This window comes from Eremothecium gossypii, chromosome IV (genome assembly GCF_000091025.4).
Source record: "Eremothecium gossypii ATCC 10895 chromosome IV, complete sequence".
NCBI lineage: Eukaryota > Fungi > Ascomycota > Saccharomycetes > Saccharomycetales > Saccharomycetaceae > Eremothecium > Eremothecium gossypii.
In genome coordinates this window covers 642,559-654,075 of record NC_005785.6, presented here as the reverse complement: position 1 = coordinate 654,075, position 11,517 = coordinate 642,559, and the positions used below count along the sequence as shown (strand labels likewise).

At 52.8% G+C, this 11,517-nt stretch overlaps 6 protein-coding genes and 2 non-coding genes across 8 annotated transcripts; 2 read left to right on the top strand and 6 right to left on the bottom strand.

Annotated features, from left to right (window-relative positions):
- Positions 1-243: 243 nt before the first annotated feature.
- AGOS_ADL027W (ADL027Wp) lies at positions 244-1,254 on the bottom strand (the record flags this gene model as incomplete). Its single annotated transcript, NM_209423.1, has 1 exon — positions 244-1,254. One exon carries the CDS (start codon positions 1,252-1,254, stop codon positions 244-246), a length of 1,011 nt encoding a protein of 336 aa, NP_984070.1.
- A 188-nt stretch (positions 1,255-1,442) lies between these two features.
- On the bottom strand, positions 1,443-3,242 carry RLF2 (Rlf2p; the record flags this gene model as incomplete). Its single annotated transcript, NM_209422.2, has 1 exon — positions 1,443-3,242. The coding sequence occupies one exon, from the start codon at positions 3,240-3,242 to the stop codon at positions 1,443-1,445; it is 1,800 nt and encodes a 599-aa protein (NP_984069.2).
- A 239-nt stretch (positions 3,243-3,481) lies between these two features.
- SPO74 (Spo74p) lies at positions 3,482-5,089 on the bottom strand (the record flags this gene model as incomplete). The annotated part of the gene is made up of 1 exon (NM_209421.1): positions 3,482-5,089. One exon carries the CDS (start codon positions 5,087-5,089, stop codon positions 3,482-3,484), a length of 1,608 nt encoding a protein of 535 aa, NP_984068.1.
- A 421-nt stretch (positions 5,090-5,510) lies between these two features.
- TIF6 (translation initiation factor 6) lies at positions 5,511-6,248 on the top strand (the record flags this gene model as incomplete). Its single annotated transcript, NM_209420.1, has 1 exon — positions 5,511-6,248. The coding sequence occupies one exon, from the start codon at positions 5,511-5,513 to the stop codon at positions 6,246-6,248; it is 738 nt and encodes a 245-aa protein (NP_984067.1).
- Positions 6,249-6,488: 240 nt separating this feature from the next.
- On the bottom strand, positions 6,489-7,892 carry MET17 (bifunctional cysteine synthase/O-acetylhomoserine aminocarboxypropyltransferase MET17; the record flags this gene model as incomplete). The annotated part of the gene is made up of 1 exon (NM_209419.2): positions 6,489-7,892. The coding sequence occupies one exon, from the start codon at positions 7,890-7,892 to the stop codon at positions 6,489-6,491; it is 1,404 nt and encodes a 467-aa protein (NP_984066.2).
- Positions 7,893-8,266: 374 nt separating this feature from the next.
- On the bottom strand, positions 8,267-8,363 carry AGOS_t0069. The gene is given in 2 exon segments: positions 8,267-8,310; positions 8,326-8,363. It is a non-coding gene; the product is annotated as a tRNA-Leu (tRNA).
- A 223-nt stretch (positions 8,364-8,586) lies between these two features.
- AGOS_t0068 lies at positions 8,587-8,660 on the top strand. Its single transcript has one exon. It is a non-coding gene; the product is annotated as a tRNA-Ile (tRNA).
- Positions 8,661-8,897: 237 nt separating this feature from the next.
- On the bottom strand, positions 8,898-11,228 carry ACO1 (aconitate hydratase ACO1; the record flags this gene model as incomplete). Its single annotated transcript, NM_209418.1, has 1 exon — positions 8,898-11,228. One exon carries the CDS (start codon positions 11,226-11,228, stop codon positions 8,898-8,900), a length of 2,331 nt encoding a protein of 776 aa, NP_984065.1.
- Between the last annotated feature and the right edge of the window lie 289 nt (positions 11,229-11,517).

The following is an 11,517-nucleotide window of genomic DNA, read 5'->3' as shown; positions in this document are numbered from 1 at the left end:
TGCCAGAGCGCATTGGTGCAGCTGGGATAATTTGAAGATCTTGCACGACGCGCTACGCGTCTCTACCACGTGACGATAGCTAACTACAGCTGATGGGATTTCGTTACTATACAATACTATTGACATAGATATGCTATTCCCACATATAGTAGACCTCCAATACATCCCACGGCCAAGTTCACGTTCAACTACCATTATGCAGGTAATGTCTGTCCGTACATGAGCCCTGGACGGTATGGATACTCACGATGATGAGGTCGATGACGTACCGGTAGTCTGGCTGGTTTGACTGGACGATTCAGTGGTGCTGGTCGTTGCAATGCTGGCAAGCTCAGCAGAATCAAGGGCGATTCTACGCTGGTCAATTTCGTCTTCGACAACTAGAGCGGTGGATATCACATTACTGCAAATGCCGATGATGGAAAGGACAGGGAAAAGCTCGAAGAAGCCACAAGACAAGCCAAATGCCATATGCTGACCGAGCTTTTCGTAGTAGCTGTCGCACTTCATTTGCCTGGTCATCCGTAACTGGTTCATCCAAGTATTATAGTAGTTGAACGACCGTCTAGGACTCAAGAGGATAGTCGCAAACGTCGGGCCAATGATAGGTACCATGGATAAAGCGATAATGAAGATCGTCAGAGTTACCGAGCAGACAAAAAGGAAAACCTGTAGCGGGATCTGGTAGATCCAAAACTCTAGGTGGTTCTTGCGGTAAGTGGGGACCACGGGAAAGGAGCGCTGTTTTAGGGTGTTAAGTAGCCTGCCATAACCTTTCCTGCGAAGATAGGTGTCGAATAGGTCTTCCTTGATCACAGGAAGCACAAACCATTTCACGCCTCTGACAGTCCACATGTTGCACTGCAAAACCATCTGTATGATACTTATCACCATGCCTATTGGGCCCAAAAGAACCACCTGCCAAGCGGATAGAATTGGCAAGAGAAATGTAAAGTATAGGGCGGTAAGCATGATAAAAAGAAGCGCATAGCAGAACCCCACAATCAACCCGAAGCCCCAGTACCGCGGCCACTTCAAGAACTCGCAAAACCCTCGAATCGGGTATAGGTAGTTTCTGTAGTTGGTAAAATCATCCCAAAAGTTCTTCCTGAGCGCACCAGCTCTGGCGGTGACAACGGTACTTAACTCAAAGAGTGAACCCACTGTCGCATTATAGAGTTCATTCCAAAAACCGTGGTTTTGGCTAATGGATGTCCTTTGAGAGCTTAAAGACCGTTGGTCGTACAATGACATCCTTGATCGGTGGTTATTCCTTGATTAGTGCAATGAAAGGGACTGGGATAACAGACTGGTATCGCGTTTTAAGATCTCGGAATCTTGCAAACACAAATCCAGTAAAACGAAATCTTGACGTTCCTGACGTTTTGCCGCAGGGAAGTCTGCACAAACAAAAAATCGGTCGCGTCACAGTTAGCTACACATCACCGATTGACCTTCAGCTGTTCCCAGCCTTCGACGTCTATCACCTGCCATTTGCGGGACGTATTGCCTTTCCCGCTGGACCTCGCAGCGTAATGCTTAACTGTATTTTTTATCGTCTCCTTTGAATAGTGTGGAACGTGCTTCTGGACAATTTCACTGATGGTCCCAAGGGAAAAAGTCGATTCGTGGACCTCATCCAACAGCTTTAACAAGTCCTTGGGTTCGGAGATTAAGCTCTTGGCCTTCTTCTGGGCCTGTCCATGTTCTGGAGAAGTGGTCGACTCACAGACCCCCCGAGGAGGCGGTCTCTTGTTGGGAGCATAGTTAGGGTCGATTGGGAACGGCTGTGCCTCAATTAGATACTGGACCGCTAGCATGTTGAAATACTGCTGTTCGTCAGCTTTCAGGTTGTCAAAGTCCCGCACAAGATGGACCACCGGTATCAGTGGACCAGCGAAGCTCTTCTTCGAGGTGGAGCCAGAGTCGTCATCGCTATCCAGGAAGCCGTCGAACTCGTGCTCGTCCCCCTGGTCCTGCTCGTCGTCGTCGTCGTCGTCGTCGTCGTCGTCGGCCTCGAGGTCATCCACGTCGCCGCCCTCCTCGTCTTCGTCGTTGATCCAGTCCAAGTCTGAATCGTAGTCATAGTTGAAGCCTGTCTCTTCTGTAGAGAACGGATTGCAGCGCGGCAGCGTCACGTTTTTGGAGTAAGTCCCGATATATGGCGGCCGGATGTTCTCGTAGAACTTGATGTATTTGTGGGGCACCTGCCCAAGGAGTGTCTGGAGCTCCTCGTCGGTCTTCTGCTTGGCCGTCATTTTCTGCAGGACCTCCACGGCCGTGCACCTGATCTCGTACCCGCACTTCGGAGGCCGTACAGACGCGAGCCAGTCCAGTGTGTCCTGGGGCGCGGCGGCATCATGCAGCCTCTTATCGATCGCAGCTTCGCTATCCTGCAGCTTACCCCGGTCCAGTTGGTGCAGGCCGGCAACCTTCACGTCCCGCTTTATATAGAACGGCAAGAACGCCCTATCGTAGTCGCTCTTGGAGTCATCCAGAGACTTGGAAATCACGGTTTTCTTGAAGAAACTGCCGATCCTCAGCTGCGCTCGTTCCTTCGCCTCGGTTTTCTTCTGCTTCTCCTCCTCCTTCCGCTCGCGCTCCTCCTTCTCGAGTTGCTTCTTGAGCTCGCGCTCCTCCTTTTCCTTCTGCCTCTTCAGCTCGCGCTCCTCCTTCTCCCGCAGCTTCTTGAGTTCGCGCTCCTCCTTTTCCTTCTGCCTCTTCAGCTCGCGCTCCTCCTTCTCCCGCAGCTTCTTGAGCTCACGCTCCTCCTTCTCCCGCAGCTTCTTGAGCTCGCGCTCCTCCTTGTCTCGCAGCTTCTTGAGCTCGCGCTCCTCGCGCTCCTGCCGCTTTTTAAGCTCCAACTGCTCCTTGGTTGCCTGCTTCTTGGCCTTGCTGCTCTCCTTCACCGCGCCCTTGCTCCTGGTCTTTCTATTTTCGCCCAGCGGCGCGCCAGGTTTCTGCTCTGCCGGGGCTTCCTCGAGCACCGTCACGCAATCCGCGGCTTCTACTGCGTCGTTCTCCTTCGTGTCTACTTCAATGATGTCTATGGCTCCCGCGTCTTCATCGCTGCCAATATCGACGCACTGTACCTCGCACACAGACGCATCTCGAGCCGGGCTGCTTCTTTTTGTCACCAGTTGATCCTCATCTCTTTCTATATTGTCTTCCTTGACCGCAGTTTCACCTTGAAAGAACGGTAAGACATCTTGATTTGGCGATGCCGCCTGAGTATTATGCATTTACGGCCTCGCAGTGCTTGAACTTGAACCTGGACACTTCCTGCTAGCCCCGAGGAAGAGTCGGTATCCATCTGTCCTTTTTTTTCACGCATGCATTGAACTAATGCGCGCGAGGAGGCATGAAATCAAGATGGGTCTCGAGCATCGCAACGACACACCAAGATACAGCTGATGGAGCTGAGATATTAAATAATTACATAGCTAGCAGGAGCAGCGCTAATCGGAAGAATAGTGCTGAGTTATATGCTATTAAAGCCCGTAATGGTCGTTCTGGTATCTTCCAGGTCTGTTCCGGAGACCCTTTCTGCATAGAACTGCTCCAGTGGATCGCCACTCACGTAATCGTCGCAGCCGTCCCTGCTCCAGGTTAGCGGGGTCAAGACAACCTTCCCGAGCTTGCGGGGAGACGTCAAGCGCGACGGCGTCTGCGCGCCGGAGAGCCGGCCGTCGAAGCCGATGGGGATGAACTCAAGAGGTTCCTTTGGGGTTCTGCGCGCGGGCATGGTGAGCTTGAGGTCGCTAAGCGCCTGGACGTAGTTATTGGAGGCGGAGGGGCCGCGCCGCAACTGCGGCGACGTGTGGGTGCCAGCGAGCTTTGGTGGGCGGGTCCTTTTGAACAACTCCGGTAGCGCCGAGGGCGCGGTGCGGTGCGCGGCAATGGGGAGCATGGTGCGGAAGGTGGGGTGCGGCGTGCGCGGCGCAGGTGTGTTTTCGCACTGCTGGTGTGGCATCATGGGCGGGCTGCGGTCCGTGTCGTCGGGCAGAAGCGACTCGGACGGCGTTACGTCTGTTGCGTCGTGCCGAAGAGGATCGGAGGTAGTGTTTTCGGTGGGCACGGAGCTGTAGCACGCGGGGTCCAAGAGCGGCATTGTGCTGTGTATGTTGGTGATGACCTCGATGAGCTGCTTGCGGAGGTGCTCCACGTAATCTTCGGTGCGGAGCCCACATTCCTTCGGGTCGCGGAAAATGGTTGCCAAGTACTCGAGCTGCTGCGAGACCTTCTTGTATTCTAGCTCGCGGTTCAAGCAGACGATGGCGTTGCGCTGAAGGATCGTGAGCTCGTCGAGCACGTCAACGAGGTCGTCGAATTGTGGCACCGCGCTCAGCGCGCCGTCGATCGCCTTAACAAAGGCGCGCCGGGCCTTCAGGGCCTGTCCACTAAAGAGATCACTGCGCTCGAAAATGCTGATTGCCTCGCGCATGTACGGCACAAGCTGGCGCGACACGAACAGATAGCTCATGTGCCGGGAGTTCGACGTCACGCTAACTGCCGAGTGCTTGGTTGAGTGGCTGAAGGGCCTACTGCCCCGGTAGGGCGACCCCGAGAAATGCGTCATCACCTCGTCTTCATCTGGCTTGAGATACAAATCCGAAAGCGGCACGTTGCCTGTCATCGCAGAGTTGTTTGACAAGAGCAGCTCGTCTAGTCGCTGCTGGAGCTGGCCCACTTTGCTTTTGAGTAGTTCCACTTCACTGCCCTTTTCGGATAGCATGAGCTGCAAGTGGCAGTTCTCGTTTTGCAACGCCAGCACCTCATCGGGCGCGGTACCGCTGCTCTTGCAGACGCCGCCGCTCGACGCCGTGGACTTCCTAGGTCCTTCCATACACGAGGAGTGCTGCGAGATCGTACGTACCTTACGACTCCAGCTGCTGAGGTTCACCAGATCAGACATCTTGGCCTGAGCTAGAAGGATGACTGCCGCGCTGCTCTGGAGATCTTCATTCAACAAATATATTGTCTGGGTGACACAAAAACCGAAAGCGGTATCTTTCCGCATTCGCTGTCGCTGACGCGCTGCCGAAACTGTTATCTGCGCGATTCGCGAGACCATCGCCGCGCACCACATCGAGCGGAGTGTCTTGGCGCGGCCGCATGTTGCATATATACTCCCAGTCACGCACGGGCTTTTGCTCCATGCGGCTTTGGCGCTCGAAACGGTGTCGCAAGGTATGCAGCTCGAACCCTCGACTGCGAGCTGAACGAGCACGCGCACATACGCGACGACTGTGAACGGAGGACTGTATGATGGGTAGGCTGCAGGGGAAGCCTGCTCCCATCTGGCCGGCTACTTCTGCCCTAGGCCTCGCGCCCGCCTCTAGTCGAGAACTGGCCGCGGTCACGTGCGAATCGTTGGCAGTGACCTCGTCACCCATGAAAATTTTACCGCCGTTTCTTTTTCTACCGACATCTTCCATCTAAAATAGTGAAGACGCTGCCATCTAGACCGGTGCATCACCCAGGCAGCAACGAAACCAAATCTTACAAGCATGGCTACGAGAACGCAGTTTGAGAATTCGAATGAGGTGGGTGTCTTTTCCAAGCTGACCAACACATACTGTCTGGTCACGATTGGTGGGTCCGAGAACTTCTACTCGGCGTTCGAAGCCGAGCTGGGTGACGCTATCCCCATCGTGCACACAACTATTGCCGGCACGCGGATTGTGGGAAGAATGACTGCGGGTAACAGACGGGGGCTGCTGGTTCCTACGCAGACCACGGACCAGGAATTGCAACACCTCAGAAACAGTCTTCCAGACTCCGTAAAAATCCAGAGAATCGAGGAGCGCCTGTCTGCTCTGGGGAACGTTATATGCTGCAACGACTACGTCGCACTGGTGCACCCGGACATCGACAACGAGACCGAGGAACTGATCGCCGACGTGCTTGGCGTGGAAGTGTTCCGCCAGACGATCTCCGGCAACGTGCTGGTGGGCTCATACTGTGCACTAAGCAACCAGGGCGGCCTCGTTCACCCACAGACCACCATACAGGACCAGGAGGAGTTGTCGTCTCTGCTACAGGTGCCACTGGTTGCGGGTACCATCAACCGGGGCTCCAGTGTCGTGGGAGCGGGGATGGTCGTCAACGACTACCTTGCCGTCACGGGGCTTGACACCACTGCTCCCGAGCTGAGCGTTATCGAGTCCATCTTCCGCCTACAGGACGCGAACCCAGACGCCATTTCCGGTAATCTGCGCGACACCCTGATTGAGACGTATTCTTGATGGACGCTCGGGATGGGTAACGGTTCTGTTCATTGGGTACATATTTTAGCACGGTTTTTCTACAGCTATTCCCCTGACGACTGGCCAGGTGGAGACCGCTCTGTCACGGGCTGAGCGCTTGTCTCCGGAGGGCTACGGTCTGTACATTAGACTGTTGTAGAACGGGTCTCCTATATACGTTATAGATATACCACCACACCAGAAGTACTTCCCCGGCCAGTGGCTGGCCTAAAACAGCGTTCAGACCTGTATCTTGTCGGGGACGCCCTCTACTAGACGCGAGTTGTCCGCCGAGACGTCTACGGGTGCGATGCCCTTGGGGGTACCATAAACGGTAGAAAACGCTTGTTCAAAGTCTGCTATGATATCCTGCAAGTATTCGGTGCCTACAGATACCCGTATGAGGTCCCTGGTCACCCCAGATGCGAGCTTTTCGGACTCTGACAGCTGTTGGTGCGTCGTGAAGTAAGGCGCAATCACTAGGGTCTTCGAATCCCCCACGTTGGCGAGATTGGATGCTAACTTGAGATTATCCACAAATTGTGCACCTGCTGCCTTGAATGGGTCGGCTTCTTCGTCCGTATCAGGCAACGGCTTTACGCCAAACGAGAGAACACCCCCGTAGCCATTCTGTAAATAACGGGTTGCATTACTGTGGTAGTCATGTGATTCTAGGCCAGGATAGGACACCCAAGATACATAGGCTGACGTCTCGAGGTACTTTGCCAGTGCCAGTGCGTTTTGCCCGTGCCTTTCGGCCCTCAAAGACAGAGTTTCAAGCCCCTGTAAGAATAGGAAAGCCGCAAATGGGCTTAACGCAGGGCCGAGATCTCTTAGTAGCTCGATTCTGGCATGTCCAACAAATGCCAGAGGGCCAAGAGCTTCGTTGAGAACTAGGCCATGGTATCCCTCCGAAGGTTCAGAGAACTGTGGAAATTTTGCGGGGTAGTCCTTCCAGGGGAATTTTCCCGAGTCCACTACGAGACCTCCGATCGCAGTTCCGTGGCCCCCAATCCACTTCGTGGCTGAGTGTGTCACTATATCAGCGCCGAACTTTATTGGCTGACAGAAATAGCCTCCTGCTCCAAAAGTATTATCGACCACAACTGGGATCCCGTGTCTGTGTGCCACCGCCACAATCCTTTCAAAATCAGGAACGTTGTACTTGGGGTTGCCAATGGACTCCAGAAAAACGGCTTTAGTCTTTGAGTCAAACCGCGCCTCAAAATCTTCAGCGTTGTCCCCTTCCACAAAACGACATTCAATCCCCAGCCGCTTGAACGCCACCTTGAATTGATTGTACGATCCTCCATATAAATAGGATGTGGAGACAATGTTGTCGCCCGCGTGGGCCAGGCCGCCAATTGCAACTAATTGAGCCGCCTGGCCGGACGCTACTGCGAGGGCTGCCGCACCGCCTTCCAACGCAGCAATCCTTTTCTCCAGAACATCGTTCGTGGGGTTCATAATACGGGAGTATATGAAACCCGGTGCTTCGAGACCAAAGAGCTGGGCGCCATGCTTGGAATCGTTAAACACATATGATGTGGTAGCATAAATGGGCACTGCCCTGGGACTATTAGCGTTTTCTGCTGCGTCTTCCTGGCCCGCATGGAGCTGCAATGTGTCAAAGTGATACCCCATTACAGTATATTATACCTGAGTTAAGATACCTTCTGCAGCTCAAATAAAATACCGGCTAATTGAGTTTTAAGGGTATTTATATGCGTATGGGGACAGCAAGGAGGACTGTGGGAGACTCATAGCCTGTCTTCAGACAATCAGAATTGGCTTATGATCGGTGCCACAACGACTCAGACGCTGTCATTGCGCTGTATATGGCAGGCTAGTTGTTAGATGTTGTGCTAGTTCCTACCTAGAGCATCTGCAGCCACAGTTGCATTAAATTGCATGCCTTCAGATGCGAGAATGTATCAGGTCACGGTGGGAGCCATATCTTCGGTATGATTATGATGCAAAATGTCACATGCCTGAGAAAGACAATATACAAAAAATAATGAGAGCTACGGGATTCGAACCCGCGAATCCGTAGATATCAGAGATTTTAGGAGAATAACCTAAATCTGACGCCTTAAACCACTCGGCCAAACTCTCATACGGAAGTTATATGGGACCCATGTAATATCTCATTATATATATTTCCATAAGCACTACCCAATTAAAGGTTATAGACCAAACAAACGCAAGGATCAAGTGATGATAGGATAAACTACTTAGATTGGCTTAGAGTTAAGAATTTAAGAATTAGAAAGTAAAATATGCCCGTGTTGACTTGAGTGGACTACAAATATCTGCAAATAGCATCTTAAGTGTAATTGGTTCCTTGGCCCAGTTGGTTAAGGCACCGTGCTAATAACGCGGGGATCAGCGGTTCGATCCCGCTAGGAACCATATTTTTAATTTTTTAAAAAATTCCACTTATGCGGCAATCTAATAGTCAATTTTGCATGCCCTTCAACTAATCTAGTCGCTCGATAGTCAAACAATAAATACTTAGAGTTGTCGCAATAAATAAATACGTCGCACAGTAATTATGCGCTCCATAATGATAGGCAAATAATAAATACAAATACATGAAGTTGTTTCGCGAAATCCCTTTGCTAAAAGACAAGAAGGCTGTTAAGCGATTTATTTCTTAGCCGCAGCCAACTTGTTCAATGCAGAACCAGCCTTGAACCACTCAATCTGTTCCTTGTTAAAGGTGTGGTCCAAAGGAGTTTCCCAAGTCCCAGAGCTAGAGTGGATTCTCAAAGTCAATGGCTTGCCTGGAGCAAACTCGCTCAAACCAATAATGTCAACCGTGTCCTCAGGGTTGATCTTGTCGTAGGCCGCTGGCTCATGGAAAGTCAATGGCAGCAAACCCTGCTTCTTTAAGTTCGTCTCGTGGATACGGGCAAAGGACCTGGTGATAATAGCGAAACCTCCTAGGTATCTTGGCTCCAATGCAGCGTGTTCACGGGAAGAACCCTCACCGAAGTTCTCACCACCGATGACAACCCACTTGATACCCTGGTCTCTGTAAGCTCTGGCAGTTTCTGGAACACCGGAATACTCGCCAGTGTAGTGGTTCTTGACGCAGTTAGCCTTCTTGTTCTCAGCGTTGATAGCGCCGATCATGTAGTTGTTCGAGATGTTCTCCAAGTGACCTCTGTACTTCAACCATGGACCAGCCATAGAGATGTGGTCGGTGGTGGTCTTACCCAACGACTTGATCAAAATAGGCATGTTCTGTGGGTCCTTGCCATCCCATGGCTTGAAAGCGCTTAGCAATTGTAGACGGTCGGAGGTTGGCGAAACCTTGACCTCGACTTGGTTACGGTCCTTTGGTGGAGCCTGGTAAGTGTTCTCACCTGGATCGTAGCCACCAGATGGCAAACCCTCCCCGGTAGGTGGCTGCAATAGGAATTCCTTTCCGTCCTTACCCTTTAGCTTGTCAGTCATTGGGTTGAAACGTAGGTCACCAGCAATAGCGAAAGCAGTAACAAGTTCAGGAGAGGCAACGAAAGAGTGAGTCTCTGGGTTACCATCGTTTCTGGAGGTGAAGTTTCTGTTATAAGAAGAGACGATGGTGTTCTTCTCACCCTTCTTGATGTCTCTTCTGTCCCACTGACCAATACATGGACCACATGCGTTAGCCAAGACGATACCACCGAACTCGGTGAAAGTGTCTAGCTGACCGTCGCGTGCGATGGTGGCTCTGATCTGCTCGGAACCTGGAGTCACAGTGAATAGCGACTTCGCCTTCAAGCCGTGAGCCGCAGCGTCCTTGATGATGGAGGCAGAACGCGACATGTCCTCATAAGAGGAGTTGGTGCAAGAACCGATCAAACCAACCTTAACCTCCAATGGCCAGTTCTTCTCAACAGCAACCTCCTTTAGCTTGGAAATTGGAGTGGCCAAGTCTGGGGTGAATGGACCGTTGACGTAAGGCTCCAACTTGTTCAAGTCGATCTCGATGACTTCGTCGTACTCAGCACCTTCGTCTGCAGATAGCAAGTCCTTCTTGTACAACTGAGCGAACTCGGCGACCTGGTGTCTGTTGGTAGCGTTCAAGTACTCAACCATAGACTTGTTGAATGGGAAGACCGAGGTGGTGGCACCGATCTCGGCACCCATGTTACAGATGGTACCCATACCGGTGGCAGAGAAAGTGTCGACACCGTCGCCGAAGTACTCAACAATCTTACCAGTACCACCCTTGACAGTGGTGATACCGGCAAGCTTTAGGATGATGTCCTTTGGCGAAGTCCAGCCGCTCATACGGCCGGTCAGCTTGACACCCAAAATCTTAGGAGCCTTCAACTCCCAGGCCAGGTTGGACATGACGTCCACGGCGTCGGCACCACCGACACCAATAGCCAGCTGGCCAAGACCACCGGCGTTTGGCGTGTGCGAGTCGGTACCAATCAAAAGCGCACCTGGGAACGCGTAGTTCTCAAGGACGATCTGGTGGATGATACCGGAGCCTGGCTTCCAGAACCCCATGTTGTACTTGGCCGTGGCAGTCGCAAGGAAATCGTACACCTCCTTGTTCAGATCGCACGCGCGCGCCAAGTCCTTCTCGCCGCCAACCTGGGCCTGAATCAAGTGGTCACAGTGCACAGTTACCGGCTTGGCCACCTCCGGCAGCCCCGCGCTCATGAACTGCAGGATCGCCATCTGCGCCGTCGCGTCCTGGCACGCCACCCGGTCAGGGTTCAGCTTCAGGTACGACACACCGCGCTCGATCTCCTGCCCGTGGGGATCCTCCAAGTGCCCGTACAGGATCTTCTCCGCATACGTCAGTGGGCGCCCCAGCCGCTGGCGAACGATATCCACGTATTCCAGGTTCTGCTTGTAGTTGATGAACGACTTGTCCTCCAGCAAGTTCTGCTTCACCTGCGAGTCCCGCGTCAACTTCGCCACCGTGGCCATCCCGCGCGCCACTGGCGTCCGTCCTAGTGCACGTGCTGACAACATCGTGCTCCTCTAATGTATCCTACCTAGTCCGTGCTCTGCAACGATATCTTGCTGCCCAACGCACTGATGGCCTCTAGATAGTATACCTTACATATACAAGCTCAGGAAATATGTTTTGTTGCAGAATATATATATGCGGGGACTGATGTGCTGGGCGCGCACGCGATCAGGGCAGACCGCCCGTACAGCTACCGGAGGCCACGCTGAGCTGCTCATGTCATTCGTTGTTGCGCAACCCGCGAGGGATCGGAGCCGAGTGCGTCAGGCCTTTAGGCGCCGGCCCGGCGGC